Source organism: Pinus tabuliformis, chromosome 2_2 (genome assembly GCF_031772625.1).
Source record: "Pinus tabuliformis cultivar Carrire ecotype Pingquan chromosome 2_2, CPIR1, whole genome shotgun sequence".
Classification (NCBI taxonomy): Eukaryota; Viridiplantae; Streptophyta; class Pinopsida; order Pinales; family Pinaceae; genus Pinus; species Pinus tabuliformis.
In genome coordinates, this window is record NC_142300.1 from 813,746,792 (window position 1) to 813,760,169 (window position 13,378).

Here is a 13,378-nt window from a genome sequence, read left to right on the forward strand (position 1 = left end):
GATCCTGGGCCAGCCACTTGCAAAACTATTCAGTAATGCTCTGCCCATGTTCTTGCAACAACGTTGGAAATCTACATGGACATGAAAACAACTTTTGTGAAATTATTCAACATAGATCGTAGGTGACGATTTGTTAACTCATAAAACATTCAAAACAAAAGTGGAGTCTCCCATATACGATGTCAATTAGCCCAATACAAATCAATCCAACAATGGAAATCAAACATTCAAACGTTCATTGTAATTCTTATCTACGTTTTGACTATTCAACAAAACATAAACATAAATGCCTCTCTTTCATCAAATCAACACTTCACAATATACTATGGAAACCCTTGGCCCTCCACGCGTTGATCACATTTCAATGGTCACCTTCATTTTTCCCTTCTAGAAAGTACCCAAACATCTGATATATGTGTGTGTATGTGGAATGATGAATGTGTCCTAGTCAAATGCATTCTCTATCTTTGTGATGTGAATTGCATCACAGTTCAAGTAAATATAGAGTAAGCGAAATTTGATGTTATGGTATAAAACCCGAGACTAACCCCACTCATGGACACCTATTTCACACTTCACTTGCACTTTAAATCTTTTATTTGTTTTCACTGGCCAAGGAGCATGCAAAATAAAACGTGAGTAAAAGTATGCAATCGGTTAAAGAAGAATCATTATTGTCGAGCTTTGAAAATTTGTAACATATTTCTTTATAGTCGTGTTCAAGCCTTGACAACGGATGCCATCCAAATGGTATATTTATTGAAACTTTGGACAATTATGTTAAAAGACAGGGGCTTCTGCATAATTTTGAAATTAAAAGTGATTAGTTTCTACACTTTGCAACTTGGAGCGTGATTTTAACCAAAAGAGAGCTAGCATATTCTTTAACACCTATAGAGAAGTGTGAGCTAGCATATTCTTTAACACCTGTAGAGAAGTGCGAAAGATTAGTTTGGAAAAAAAGGGCGGAAGTTGGGAAGTCGACAACATGAATAGGTGGAAGTGTGGGAATAAGACACTTGGACGAATCTTGGTATCTCTGTCCGAATGAGATGAAGAAGACACATATGCATGGCCATTTGACATGTGGGAAGATATGTTGCAGCAACCTGTGTGCAAATGAAATTTGAGACATTGCCTACTATTGAGACACTCAAATCCTTACCAGAGTTGCGGACAACGAACCTGTGTGCAAATGAAATTTGAGACATTGCCTACTATTGAGACACTCAAATCCTTACAAGAGTTGCGGACAACGAGACAGTGAGATGTTTGAAGGTGAAAAACATACCAGGATTGGCACAATGGATGAGGGGGTTGGAGCTTGTGGCAAAGTTTCGAAAGCTCTTTGTTAATGAAGGGAAGCTCTCTATTAATGAATGCTCTGAGTTAGAAGAGCTGCAGAGTATCGAAACATTCATACCTTTGGAAGAGTTGCAAGAGCGGCAGAGTATCGAAACATTGATACCTTTGGAAGAGTTGCAAGTAGGTAAGCGTGTGTGTGAAGCTTAAGAGCATCAAGGGGTTTGAACCTACTAGAAAGCTTCAGAAGCTAAGTGTTAATGGTGGGGTGCTCTGCATAAGAATAGATTCCAAGTATTGAAACATACATTGGCCTCTTTGCAAGAGGTGTATAGAAAAATGTGTGAAGCTAAAGACCATCAACGATTTGGAGGCTGTCACAAAACTTCAGAAATTAATTATTATGGATTCTGCATAACTCTAACTTTTGTCTCAGCGTTGGGGTCAAATATCAGCGTGAACATTTCCGGATTCAAAAAAATTCAGATGGTCTTGAGATCAACTCTCGGCACGAACATTTCCCACGCCATCAAACAAGTATGCCCAAAACGCATACGCAAGTGCAAAACTCCGCTGCTCTCAAGGTCAACTTTCGACATGAGCATTTCCCATGCCGTTAGCAAGTATTCGCAAAACTCAGTTGGTCTCGAGGTCGACTCTTGGCATGAACATTTCCTGTGTCTTCAGCGAATATGCCAAGTGACTTCCACTCAACCTGATCTCTTTACATGTGTCATATTTTAAGTGGATAAAAGGACGAAAATGGAGCGCATGGATTGGCTCGCTGAACAGTGTTTGCCTAGCCAATTCCATATAGGGAATATAGGGAACACCTTCGATGTAATAATGTAACAAATAAAATTACCATCACAAACCCAAGATGCTGTTATCTCAGTCCCGTGACCCCATCAACTATGGAAATTGGAAATTGGACTAAAGAAAGAACCTAATAAGTGCGAATTTGGAAATTGGAATAAGGAAAGGATGCGAATTTGGAAATTGGAATAAGGAAAGGGCTTGAGATCCCTGAGTTTAAAAGGTTTATAAAATAAAAAATAAATCAAACATAAAAATAAAAAATAACTTAAATCCAGCCAGAATCTGAGAATTAGCGTAAAATCTATGCTAATTTTTAACTATTTTAAATCAAAAACCATATAAAATTATGTTTTAAACCAATGATGCTTTAGAGTAATAACTTAAATCCAGCCAGAATTTGAGAATTAGCGTAAAATCTATGCTAATTTTTAACTATTTTAAATCAAAAACCATATAAAATTATGTTTTAAACAAATGATGCTTTAGAGTATCATTTTTAGAGTGTAAAATATTAAAATTAGTGTCATGCTATTTCTAAATGAAAACAAAGACTAAAGTGCAATAATTAAATTAATAAAAAATAATAACAGTTCTAAAATAAATAATAACAGTTCTAAAATAAAGTGAACATTATATGATAGTTATGTCCATTACTAAAATTTAGCCCTCGTTCAACTGCTTCCACTCATAGAATCTGATCATGTGCTCATAATAACAGTTCTAAAATAAAGTGAACATTATATGATAGTTATGTCCATTACTAAAATTTGGCCCTCGCTCAACTGCTTCCACTCATAGAATCTGATCATGTGCTTGTATATCTCATGTTTCAAGAACACAGAGTGGCCTTGCCAATAAATTTCTGGGACTGCGCCATGTATTAACTAGAAGACAGTACTGCGCTGAGAAAACACAAGAACCCAAATGGGGAACAAGATCGAAATATTTTATAAATGAATAAAATACAATACAGGGTTGACATTATCTCAAAACTAATTGCATTTTTTTTATATATATTTTTAAAGTCACTGTAAAGGCCAAGACAGCAAAAAAATATATATTTTTTTTTTTTTGGAAAAGTAGAAACAGAAAAATATTTCATTTTAGAATGTGAGACGTTAAAAGATAACAAGGAAAGTTATGCAGATACGTTGGTAGCTAGCTCTTGGCATAATCTATTTAGCCAAGTGTTTGTCTAAAATCCAAAAACATTTATTGTGAAGCTTCACAAGAAAAAAAACAAAATATCTCAAGCAGATGAAGAAACAATCTGTCTCATAGACTATCTTTAACATTATGAATGTTAAAATAATTTCATTTTTTCTTTTTAATAATTTCGCTCTATTGACTCTTTTCCCAAACAAAAAAAAGAAGAAAAGAAAAGAAGACATACCACCACATCAATTATGTTTGTGGAAAATTTTACTATCCATACATGAAATCCGTGACTGTCATATGTAGCATTTTGCGCTACTATACAAGAAGTAGATGAGGTTCCGTCTTATTATTCTTCTCCGCTCGTACCTGTGTAACAGGCCTTGACAGAAGAGAAACCACTTTCACCTGCTCCGCTCGTACCTGTGTAACAGGCCTTGACAGAAGAGAAACCACTTTCACCTTCAGGAGATGGCCCATCTTCATCTTCACTTTCAAGGAAGAACTCCAAACCGTAGCAGTGGTCGCACATTTCCTCTAAGAGGGATCCATTTTCATTACTAAGACCTTCGGTGATTGCCTTGGCCATTATGTCGCAATTTTTCATTAACTGCGATTCAATTTTTCACTAATTGCGATTCAGCTTGGTCCAGCCTGTCCTTGTTGACGGCAGCTACATCAAACCTGCCAATAGTAAAAACTAGCATTAGGAATATTTTTTTTAAGTCCTGTTTGTAATCAGAGTTTTCGAAATTTATTTACGCCGGGCTCTACCTTCAACACAAATCAACGAACCGACTTCTTTGTTCTAAAGATTTATTTGATTGTATAGAAGGCCCGGTTCTACACATAGTCATAACTCACAACCTTTTATCTAAAGGGAATCATTTGGCACACCACCCATGGCATATAATTTGTTTGTAAACACATAAAAAAGGCTATGGTTTTATGGGTTGCTCTGGTTATAGCTACACAAAAAAACATGAACTCTCTGAATATCTATGGTGACGACTCAAAGGTATTGATAGACGGTATCATGGGGACTCACAGGTTGCTTTTCACATACACCATCACGTATATAAGTATATATATAGGGAAGGTAAGACAACGGCTGATAGCCTCTCCAAGGCCGGCCTGAGCTGCGATTCTGGTAAAATACAATATAGGTATTTGGTTGGAAACAGGATCCTGGAGGAAGGTTGGCTCTGCCTGCCCTGAACGTCTCGTCTCCCCTCTATATTGCTACATTTTTTCTGATGGTTTCTATCTTTTAGTATTTAAAATAAGCTGCAATTCTGTTTCCATAGTACTCAGATTATGCTTGACTTTGTGCTAATTTCGGACAATATCTCAGTTTTTTGGTTAGATAGTTTGGTTTATTTATTGATATTATTCTGGAACTTTCTTATCCAGCACATTGTTTGACTGGATGGATGAAGCTTTGTGCTAATTTCAGATAACATCTTAGTTTTTTGGTTAGATAGTCTGGTTTATTTATTGATATTACTCTGGAACTTTCTTATCCAGCACATTATTTGACTGGATGGATGAAGCTATGAACCACTTGTACTGTTTTTATTTTATAATAGAAGCAGCGTTTTTTTTTCTGAAAAATATAATTGGTTTCTAAACACCACTATTGTTATTGTTAACATTAAAGTATCCACTACTCACAAGGCAAATTTGGATTGATCAATTTGAGTACAGCACTTGATGGACGATGCAACTATAATTGCTGTTGCTACACACTTCATCTTTCTCCACAACCCAGGCTTCTGATTTAACTGCCGAGTATATTTGGCCAATCTAAACAGCTTGTCTAAAACAAACAGGCACTCAATTCGGTTGGCAGAAACAGTTTGAAATCTCTCCAGAACATCCGCCACCGCAAGAAGACCTGCAACAGCCCAGTTTGCCTCTTTTATACTCTTCAGCAAACTGTGAATGACACTTGTCCGCTTATCTTTTTCTTCAGGATGACCAGAGATGACATCTTTCTGAAAACCATAATATATGAATTTATATTAAATATTTCATATAGAAGTTGGACATGATCCAGCAATGAATTTCATGTTAGGACAAAAAATTAATCAATTGAGAGGTTTAATACCGACAACCCAATCGTCCACAGCTCCGTCTGACAGGAAATTATTTAGCCTACGGAAACTTCTGGAAGTGGGCCAACTGACCTTTGGCTGGGACCACTTTTTACCCTCCTATTAGGAAATGAGAAATGAAAAGTCGTTTTGTTAATAGAAGATAATATGATTCAGAAATCCAAGGAGGGATACCAAATAAAAACCAATCTACCTTGTTGAATTTGAAAAGCTGATAAAGTTCCACTCCCCAAAGCTCAGATATGTATCGTGTCCAGCTATCAAAATAGACATCCATATTTTCTTGCTCAACTGCTGCAGCGGATGTTGTTTGCGTGTTCTTTATAAGGCTGGCAGAGACCCCCTGGGTCCTGATCACGTATTGCTTTTTCTCCTCCTAAATCCTTCATCATTACCTTTATGCATCGCTGTACTCTATCTTTCCTAATTGGTCGGAAAATCGACCGGAAAATCTCTCCTCTGAAAGCTGCAACCATTTCGCACCCCTCGTCCATGAAGGCAAAGGATCCGTACCTGTAGTCTTCAGGCTTAGGTTGAACAGAATGTAATTTCCAATTGATAATAATAATCTTTGTAAAAAAAATTAGTGAAGTAAAACCTGCTCATAATAGTACGGCCAATCTGAATAATGTGAATGCGGTCCCTGAACTGCTCCATTGCATTCCGTATGGAACATATAACCTCCTTATCATTCCCGCTATACCAGCATAACAATTTTCCTTGAAACAATAGTTTTTTCACCTACTTGGAAAGAACGAGCAAAATAAAAATTATATTTGAAAATCAATTACCTGTCATCTATCCATTATTATTTTCCCTTTATTTTATATTTATATTATTATTATCATGGTTAAAAATATATTATAATGGAAAAACAAGTAAAATTAATACCTGAATTGACACACTTTCTAAGTGGTTGGAAAGAAACTCTGAAGTCGACATCTTCCTTAGTTGTTCCCATTCTTCTTTTCTGGATTCTTCAATTTTTTCAGACATGGTAGGAAAAGCTTTTACTCCTCATCTCACTTGATATGATGCACTTTGTAGATGGTTAAAAAGAACCCTAAACGACTATCCCTTATCTAGAAGGGATATAGAATGTCTATAAAAGCTGATTCTCCCGTTTGGTTCTACAATCCAATTTATAGTTGGATACCATTATTCAGATACATCACTTTCTCCCCATCCACACTGGTTCTCAAAAAAGAACTCAACTACTCTTGTTATTACCATCCATGAATTTTAGAGAACAAACCAAGGAACTTCTCTTGAAAACTGCTCATATACATCAAATACATCACATTCTTCGCTTGGTTTCACAAGAGGAATGGATATAATTTCAAGATCAAGTTTCTCTTTCTCGTCAAGGTACATTGCCTTCAAAAATGGAAGGCGAATGTCATAGGAGGAGTTGGGAGGCCTCATTTCTAAAAGAATAGTTTTTCCTTTCAATTTGTCAACTCCACAAGTAATTTTCCGTTCGGAGATTTCGGTTAGATTTGCAATTTGAAAAAGATGGTTCCTGCAAACCATTTACTAGGTCACCCAATTCAGGGAGATTTTTCAATTTTGAAAAGTTGACCAATCTTAGTATTCTCAAATGTCCAAGCTGTTGAAGATCCTTGGAAAAGATTTGAAATACATGAAAATGTGAACTTCCATCAAATTCCATCTGTCTCAAACTGGAAGGCATCTGCAAGTTATGTGTTTAATACGTTACAATCATATGAAACCATTAAAAGTAGTAAAACATTGAAAAATGAATAGGAAATAGAATCACTTGCCTCAGATAGCTTTAAGTCATTGGGTTCCTAACTGAGGTACCTCAATTGCTTTAACTTTGACACACCATGAAACGGAAGCTGGGGAACTTTCGCTTCAAAAAATACCAACTCCTTAAATGTTTCAGTGCACTTGCCCTCCACCTTTGGAAATTGCCCAAGTTCAAGAACTCGCAATGATTTATGCATTAAGTCGAGCGTTTCTGCAGATATTTCCAATGCATCCTTATTATCACTTAACTAGAGGGCTTTTGTCCGATGAGCATTCTGCATGTCATTATAGAGTATAGTTAAATTAAAATAAAAACAAACACTATATAAACAAGCATGTATATCGTTCATAGATTTGTTACCTTCACTTGGAGGAACTCCTTAAGTTTGTTTGCACTGGTGAATGTTTTTCTCACTTTCTTTCCTTTTGACTCTTTCTTTGAAATTTGGCAAGCGAGTGTTAAGATGACATTGTGTACACATGAAACGCCTTTTGTTGTTCTAGTGACAAGTGCTCTGCTTTCTAACATTTCCAGTTTATCTTTTCCCACAATATCTTCCGCACTGTCCCAAGCCCATCCTTTGAAAAATGAACAGAGGTCTAAAAATGGATCTTTACAATCAGGGGGAGAGCATCGTAGGCAAAGGCGTAGCGCATCTCCTCAAAGACCTCACTCGGCCATTTATCTTTTCTGAAGCACCAGTGTAGAATAAGCTTCCTGCTCATTTTTTGCACGACCTATAAATGGTGCTGTTAATGTTAACATGAGGGGAATTCCGCCACGTGTGTATGATGTCATTGGAAAAGATTTGAAATACATGAAAATGTGAACCAAATTCCATGTGTCTCACACTGGAAGGCATCTGCAAGTTATGTGCTTGATACGTTACAATCATATGAAACAATTAAAAGTAGTAAAACATTTAGTTACGTAGAATCAATTTTCTTAGGAAAAGTGAATGGGAAATAGAATCACTTGCCTTAGATAGATTGAAGTCATTGGGTTCATAACTGAGGTACCTCAATTGCTTTAACTTTGACACATCATAAAACGACTGAGATACCTCAATTGCTTTAACTTTGACACATCATAAAACGGAAGCTGGGGAACTTTCGCTTCAAAAAATACCAACTCCTTAAATGTTTCACTGCACTTGCCCTCCACCTTGGCCAATTTCCCAAGTTGAAGATCTCTCAATGATTTATGCATCAAGTTGAGCGTTTCTGCAGATATTTCCAATGCATCCTTATTATCACTTAACCAGATGCCTATTATCTGATGAGCATTCTGCATGCCATTATAGAGTATAGTTAAATTAAAATAAAAACAAACACTGTATAAACAAACATGTATATCATTCATAGATTTGTTACCTCCTCTGGGAGGAAGTCCTTAAGTTTGCTTGCACGGTTGAATGTCTTTCTCACTTTCTTTCCTTTTGACTCTTTCTTTGACTTATACATTTGTGACCTCCTCTTGGAGGAAGTCCTTAAGTTTGCTTGCAAGGTTGAATGTCTTTCTCACTTTCTTTCCTTTTGACTCTTTCTTTGAGTTTTGGCGAGTGAGTGTTAAGATGACATCGTGTACCCTTGAAACGCCATTTGTCGCTTTCTTTCCTTTTGACTCTCTCTTTGACTTTTGGCGAGCGAGTGTTAAGATGACATCGTGTACCTTGAAACGCCATAGTGTACCCTTGAAACGCCATTTGTCGCTTTCTTTCCTTTTGACTTTTTCTTTGACTTTTGGCGAGCGAGTGTTAAGATGACATCGTGTACCCTTGAAACGCCATTTGTCGTTATAGTGATAAGTGCTCTTCTTTTTAACATTTCCAGTTTATCCTTTCCCACAATTTCTTCCACACTGTCCCAAGCCCATCCTTTGAAACAGAGGTCTAAAAATGGATCTTTACAATGAGGGGGGAGAGCATCGTAGGCAAAGGCGTAGCGCATCTCCTCAAAGGCCTCACTCGGCCATTTATCCTTCTGAAGCACCAGTGTAAAATAAGCGCCTTCAACTATCAATGTTGTTGCATCTTGGATTACATCCTCCATTCCTCTCGGGCTTTCTTTGAATCTTTTAACAACAGATGCAACATAACTCATTTCTTTTATAAGAGCCTAACACTTTTCTTTGTTGGTGGAAAGATCGTCAAATCTTTCCAAATTATATGCAACCACCAGAAGTCCTGCTGTAACAACGCTTACCTGCTCTATATCCTTTAGGAATGTGGTAACAGGTCCAGATATAACATCTTTCTGAACACCACAAAAAAATAAAAGAAATTTGGGCTTTAATATAATTATACTCGACTTTCAGTTTTAGTAGCAAGTGATGAACCTCTGAATGAGGACTAATTATACACACCAATTTAGAAGCAAAATCTAATGCTGATGACAGTAACTCCTTAAAGTTCTTCAAGTCGGTTCCCCATGACAATATGGCATTTAATTTCTTGAAGCATGGAACATCAGGCCAAGGGAAATTGCTGGGATTAGATGCTTTTTTATTTCGAAGCATTTCCTAAGAAAAAACACGAAATGAATTATATATTTCGAATCCGATATCACAGTAATTATAATACTATCGAGTAATATAATTCACAATCTAATTATAATATATATAATTCACAATCTAATTATAATATAATTCTGATCGATATGAAAGATTGTGATGTACCTCCTCTCTCAGTTTCAAAAGCTCAGATATGTGCTCCATAAGGTTATCGAGATTGACATCCACCTTTTTTCCCGTCGATTTCCTCAATATCTTTATGTAATATGGTGTTAATGACATCTGATTTAGTTGCACCTCTGGAAGAGGAAGAGGACGGATCTTCATCACACCAGGGGGCTTCTGAAACGTTAAGATTGACATCGACGTCGTCTCCCTCATATTTCATTGAAACATTAGAAGATCCCGAGGATGAAGCTTCATTGCAATGGGGGGCTCCTAGTACATTGAGATTGACATTCACGTTTTTTCCCTCAGATTTCCGCAGAAGATTCAGAGATTCGGAGACTGGAGCTTTATCGCACTGATGGGTTCCTGAAACATTGAGATTGACATCAACATGTTCTATCTCATATTTCATTGAAACAACATTAGAAGATCCAGGGATTGGAGCTTCAGTGCGCTTGGGAGCTCCTGGAAGAGTTTCTGCACAATCACAATCGCCATCAGCATCAGTATTATAATTTGCAGAACCATGCGCTGATGGCCTCAAATTGTAGCAGCAGAAAGGCCTTCTGTGACATGACTACATTATTCTTAAAAAAAATATTCATAAACATAAACAAAAACATTCAATCTGTTGCACTATCAAAACATTGTACCTATTGTATTATCAATTGCAGAAGGCCAGCTCCGACTACCTGCTGAAGTGGGATCTCGTCCCTATTCATCCGATGAAGCTGAAGAAGAGCAGGAGAAGCGAATGCAACAAGAGCGTTTGGTTGCCATTTCTCCTCTTGAACACACAAAAATGAATGATGGTAGAACCAGACTCTTGCTCTTGGCTTGCTTATGAAAAATGATAAACAGCAAATGGAATGTTTAGGCCAAAGGCATTCTTTTAAGGGAGGGATCCCCACCGACCTTAGTCCTCTGTCGTAGGCCGCTCACAGTTAGCCAGCTATTCATTGTGCAGGCCCTCGTCTCCCAGGCAGGGTATGGCTGGATGATGCGCCGGTCTGGGGTTCCAAACCCGGTTCTTCGATTTCGGAGGAATCGATATATTCAGGAGCATGGAAGTATTCAATGCAGGACGGGCAGTAAGCTTCAACACGCAAGGGAAAAGAAAACGCCCTAGGATGTCTATTCCGGTGGTGGATATCAAAGACCTCGATGGCCCTAATCAGCCGTTCAAGGAATAAGGAATCAGGATGGCTTACCAGGTATATATATCCATCGAGGGTTAAACCCTACTCATTCCTAAATTAAATTTAGGGTTAAATTTGACAGGTAACCCTATTCACCAGTAAATTATTTCACTTTTTCAGGAGGGTTTTATTTTTAAACTGCTTTTCACAAAAATTTTAGATTTTTAATATTTGCTTTTACCACTGTTAATATTCTTCATTTAAAAACATAATCAATAAAAATTCTCAATAAACATAGTGATGGTAGATATCGGTGGATTCATAAACCTTGAACATTAGGATAAAAGAAAGTGAATAAATTGTGTTTTTCCCACTCACACATAAAAGTAGTAGAACATTTTCTCTACATCTTTTTTTAGGGAGGGATGATCTTACAAGATAAAATAAAATAATTATATTTATGTCTAATTAATGATCATAAAGTAGGTCAAAAGGACTCTTGAGCACAATGATGTCCATAAAATAAGGGAGAACCAAACAGTCTCCTATAAAAAAATACAATGAATGAATATAAAAGGTACAATGCAGGAATATAAAAGATACAATGTATGGAATGCTTTCACGAAGAGGATCACATTTATCTCTCCTAACATCCAATATTGATTGAAGAGCATTGAAAAAAATTCCACAAAGTTTGTTGGCATGATGAAGGGTTAACTAACTCGTTGCCTGGGGTAGTTTGTGCACTCGTTGTTTGGGGGAGTTTGTGCACTGTTGAGCTCTGGAGGACCTAGTCCATCTCCTAGGGACGGATTTGAGACGGTTTAGCTATTGAGGTCTCGTGTGGCGAGGACGAATTTGAGACGGTTTAGCTGCTCAGGTCTCGTGTGGAGGGGTGAGGTCCCACGGATCCTCACTGGTCTAGATAAGATAAGATAAGATAATTATATTTATGTCCAACTAATGACCACAAAGTAGGTCAAAGGGACTGTTGAGTACAATGATGTCCATAAAATGCGGGAGAACCAAACAGTGTCCTATAAAAAATACAATGCATGAATATAAAAAGTACAATGTAGGAACATAAAAGATACAATGCCCTAACGAAGAGTATCAGACCCATCTCTCCTAACATCCGAGACTGATTAAAGAGCACTGGAAAAAATTCCACAAAGTTTGTTGATCTGATGAAGGGTTAGTGGGAGGTACAGATTGTCCACTAACTCGTTGTCTAGGGGAGTTTGTGCACTGCTGAGGTCTAGAGGACCTAGTCTGTCTCCCAGGGATGGATCTGAAACGGTTTAGCTTCTGGGGTCTTGTGTGGTGGGGTGAGGTCCCACGGATCCTCACTCGTCTAGAGTCTGGATATGAAACAGTATCAATCGTTCTCTTTGTGCCCCTATCTGAAGGTAGTACCCTGAAAAGTGTTGTGTCCCTCTGTGTGGGGTCTGGTCTGATGGGAGGCTGAAGAATATGTGCTTAGAACCTAAGAGCCTCTTGCATATATAGGGCCAAACATCTCTGATCGAGATACCTAAAAAAGTTGGTGAGGGTCTGAGAGTCTCTGAACAAGCAATGGAACCTTCCTCTGATCTCTTAGTATATAGGGCATCCAAAAATGAAGTGCACCTCGGTCTCTACTTCCTGTAAATGACATACCTGACAGATTTTGTCTGGCCTATCAATCTAGTGGTCCGTCTCTACTCGAAGTCTATGAGAACCTACTCTGAACTGGCCTAGAGGAATGCGAAGAGCATGCATCCAGTGGTGAAACGTATACTGGGGTCGAATAATGAGCCCGTCTCTCAACTCCAAGAAGTGCTCAATGTAGAAGGCCATCTTTGGGTGCAACCCTCCCAAAGGATTGACCTAGGTGACCTGGACGAACTGCATGTAGATGTCCTCCCTAATGATCTTGTTCAACTATTGTCTAGTAGGTAGAAGGTGACCAAGAGCATCCAAGGAATATCGGAAAGGAAGGAGACGATCCAACTAAATGCCCACTGACTCTAAGAGATCTGAAACTTATGTAAACCAACATCTAGCCCAGCCCGAGGGAGTATAACGAGCAATATTCTCAGAAGAGCAATATGCCAAGTAAGGGTAATAGTCCCTACTCTTTATCGAGTCTGCAAATCCCTGAACACAATGCAAGAATGAGACCAAACTGAAGACTGTCTCAAGCCGAAAGGGTTGAGCTCCAAACTCTGCAAGGATGATGTGCTGAGGTATTGTCTGTTTGCATCTCATGATGCGATGGAGAAGAAGAGTCTGGACTCTCTCATCTGAAGCCCAATCTGACTCAAGTAAAGACGGTCCCTAAATCTCTGAGCCATATAGAATAGGGGGACGAATCAAGGTGTCCATGAGGCTCATCTTAGACGAGATGTCCT

At 37.9% G+C, this 13,378-nt stretch overlaps 2 protein-coding genes across 2 annotated transcripts; both read right to left on the reverse strand.

Annotated features, from left to right (window-relative positions):
• Positions 1 to 3,379: 3,379 nt before the first annotated feature.
• On the reverse strand, positions 3,380 to 5,982 carry LOC149195443 (uncharacterized). Its single transcript, XM_089405273.1, has 3 exons — positions 5,587 to 5,982; positions 4,951 to 5,273; positions 3,380 to 3,960 (listed from the first exon to the last, which is right to left on the reverse strand). The coding sequence occupies exons 1-3, from the start codon at positions 5,668 to 5,670 to the stop codon at positions 3,894 to 3,896; spliced, it is 474 nt and encodes a 157-aa protein (XP_089261399.1). The 5' UTR covers positions 5,671 to 5,982; the 3' UTR covers positions 3,380 to 3,893.
• A 7-nt stretch (positions 5,983 to 5,989) lies between these two features.
• Positions 5,990 to 11,054, reverse strand: LOC149195444 (uncharacterized). Its single transcript, XM_089405272.1, has 9 exons — positions 10,500 to 11,054; positions 9,844 to 10,323; positions 9,532 to 9,687; positions 8,541 to 9,422; positions 8,147 to 8,454; positions 7,528 to 8,029; positions 7,178 to 7,441; positions 6,285 to 7,086; positions 5,990 to 6,134 (listed from the first exon to the last, which is right to left on the reverse strand). The coding sequence occupies exons 2-4, from the start codon at positions 10,057 to 10,059 to the stop codon at positions 9,285 to 9,287; spliced, it is 510 nt and encodes a 169-aa protein (XP_089261398.1). The 5' UTR covers positions 10,060 to 10,323; positions 10,500 to 11,054; the 3' UTR covers positions 5,990 to 6,134; positions 6,285 to 7,086; positions 7,178 to 7,441; positions 7,528 to 8,029; positions 8,147 to 8,454; positions 8,541 to 9,284.
• Positions 11,055 to 13,378: the final 2,324 nt, after the last annotated feature.

Bases quoted from the DNA above. Each gene is read 5' to 3' on its own strand.
- LOC149195443 (XM_089405273.1), bottom strand. From the start codon at position 5,670: ATGGATGTCTATTTTGATAGCTGGACACGATACATATCTGAGCTTTGG. The intron at 5,274-5,586 runs GTAGATTGGTTT...TATGGTTTTCAG, and splicing joins AGCTTTTCAAATTCAACAAG to AAAGATGTCATCTCTGGTCA. The intron at 3,961-4,950 runs GTGAGTAGTGGA...TACTATTGGCAG, and splicing joins GATCAATCCAAATTTGCCTT to GTTTGATGTAGCTGCCGTCA.
- LOC149195444 (XM_089405272.1), bottom strand. From the start codon at position 10,059: ATGAGGGAGACGACGTCGATGTCAATCTTAACGTTTCAGAAGCCCCCT. The intron at 9,688-9,843 runs GTACATCACAAT...GTTTTTTCTTAG, and splicing joins TTTTGAAACTGAGAGAGGAG to GAAATGCTTCGAAATAAAAA. The intron at 9,423-9,531 runs GTGTGTATAATT...TGTGGTGTTCAG, and splicing joins TAGATTTTGCTTCTAAATTG to AAAGATGTTATATCTGGACC.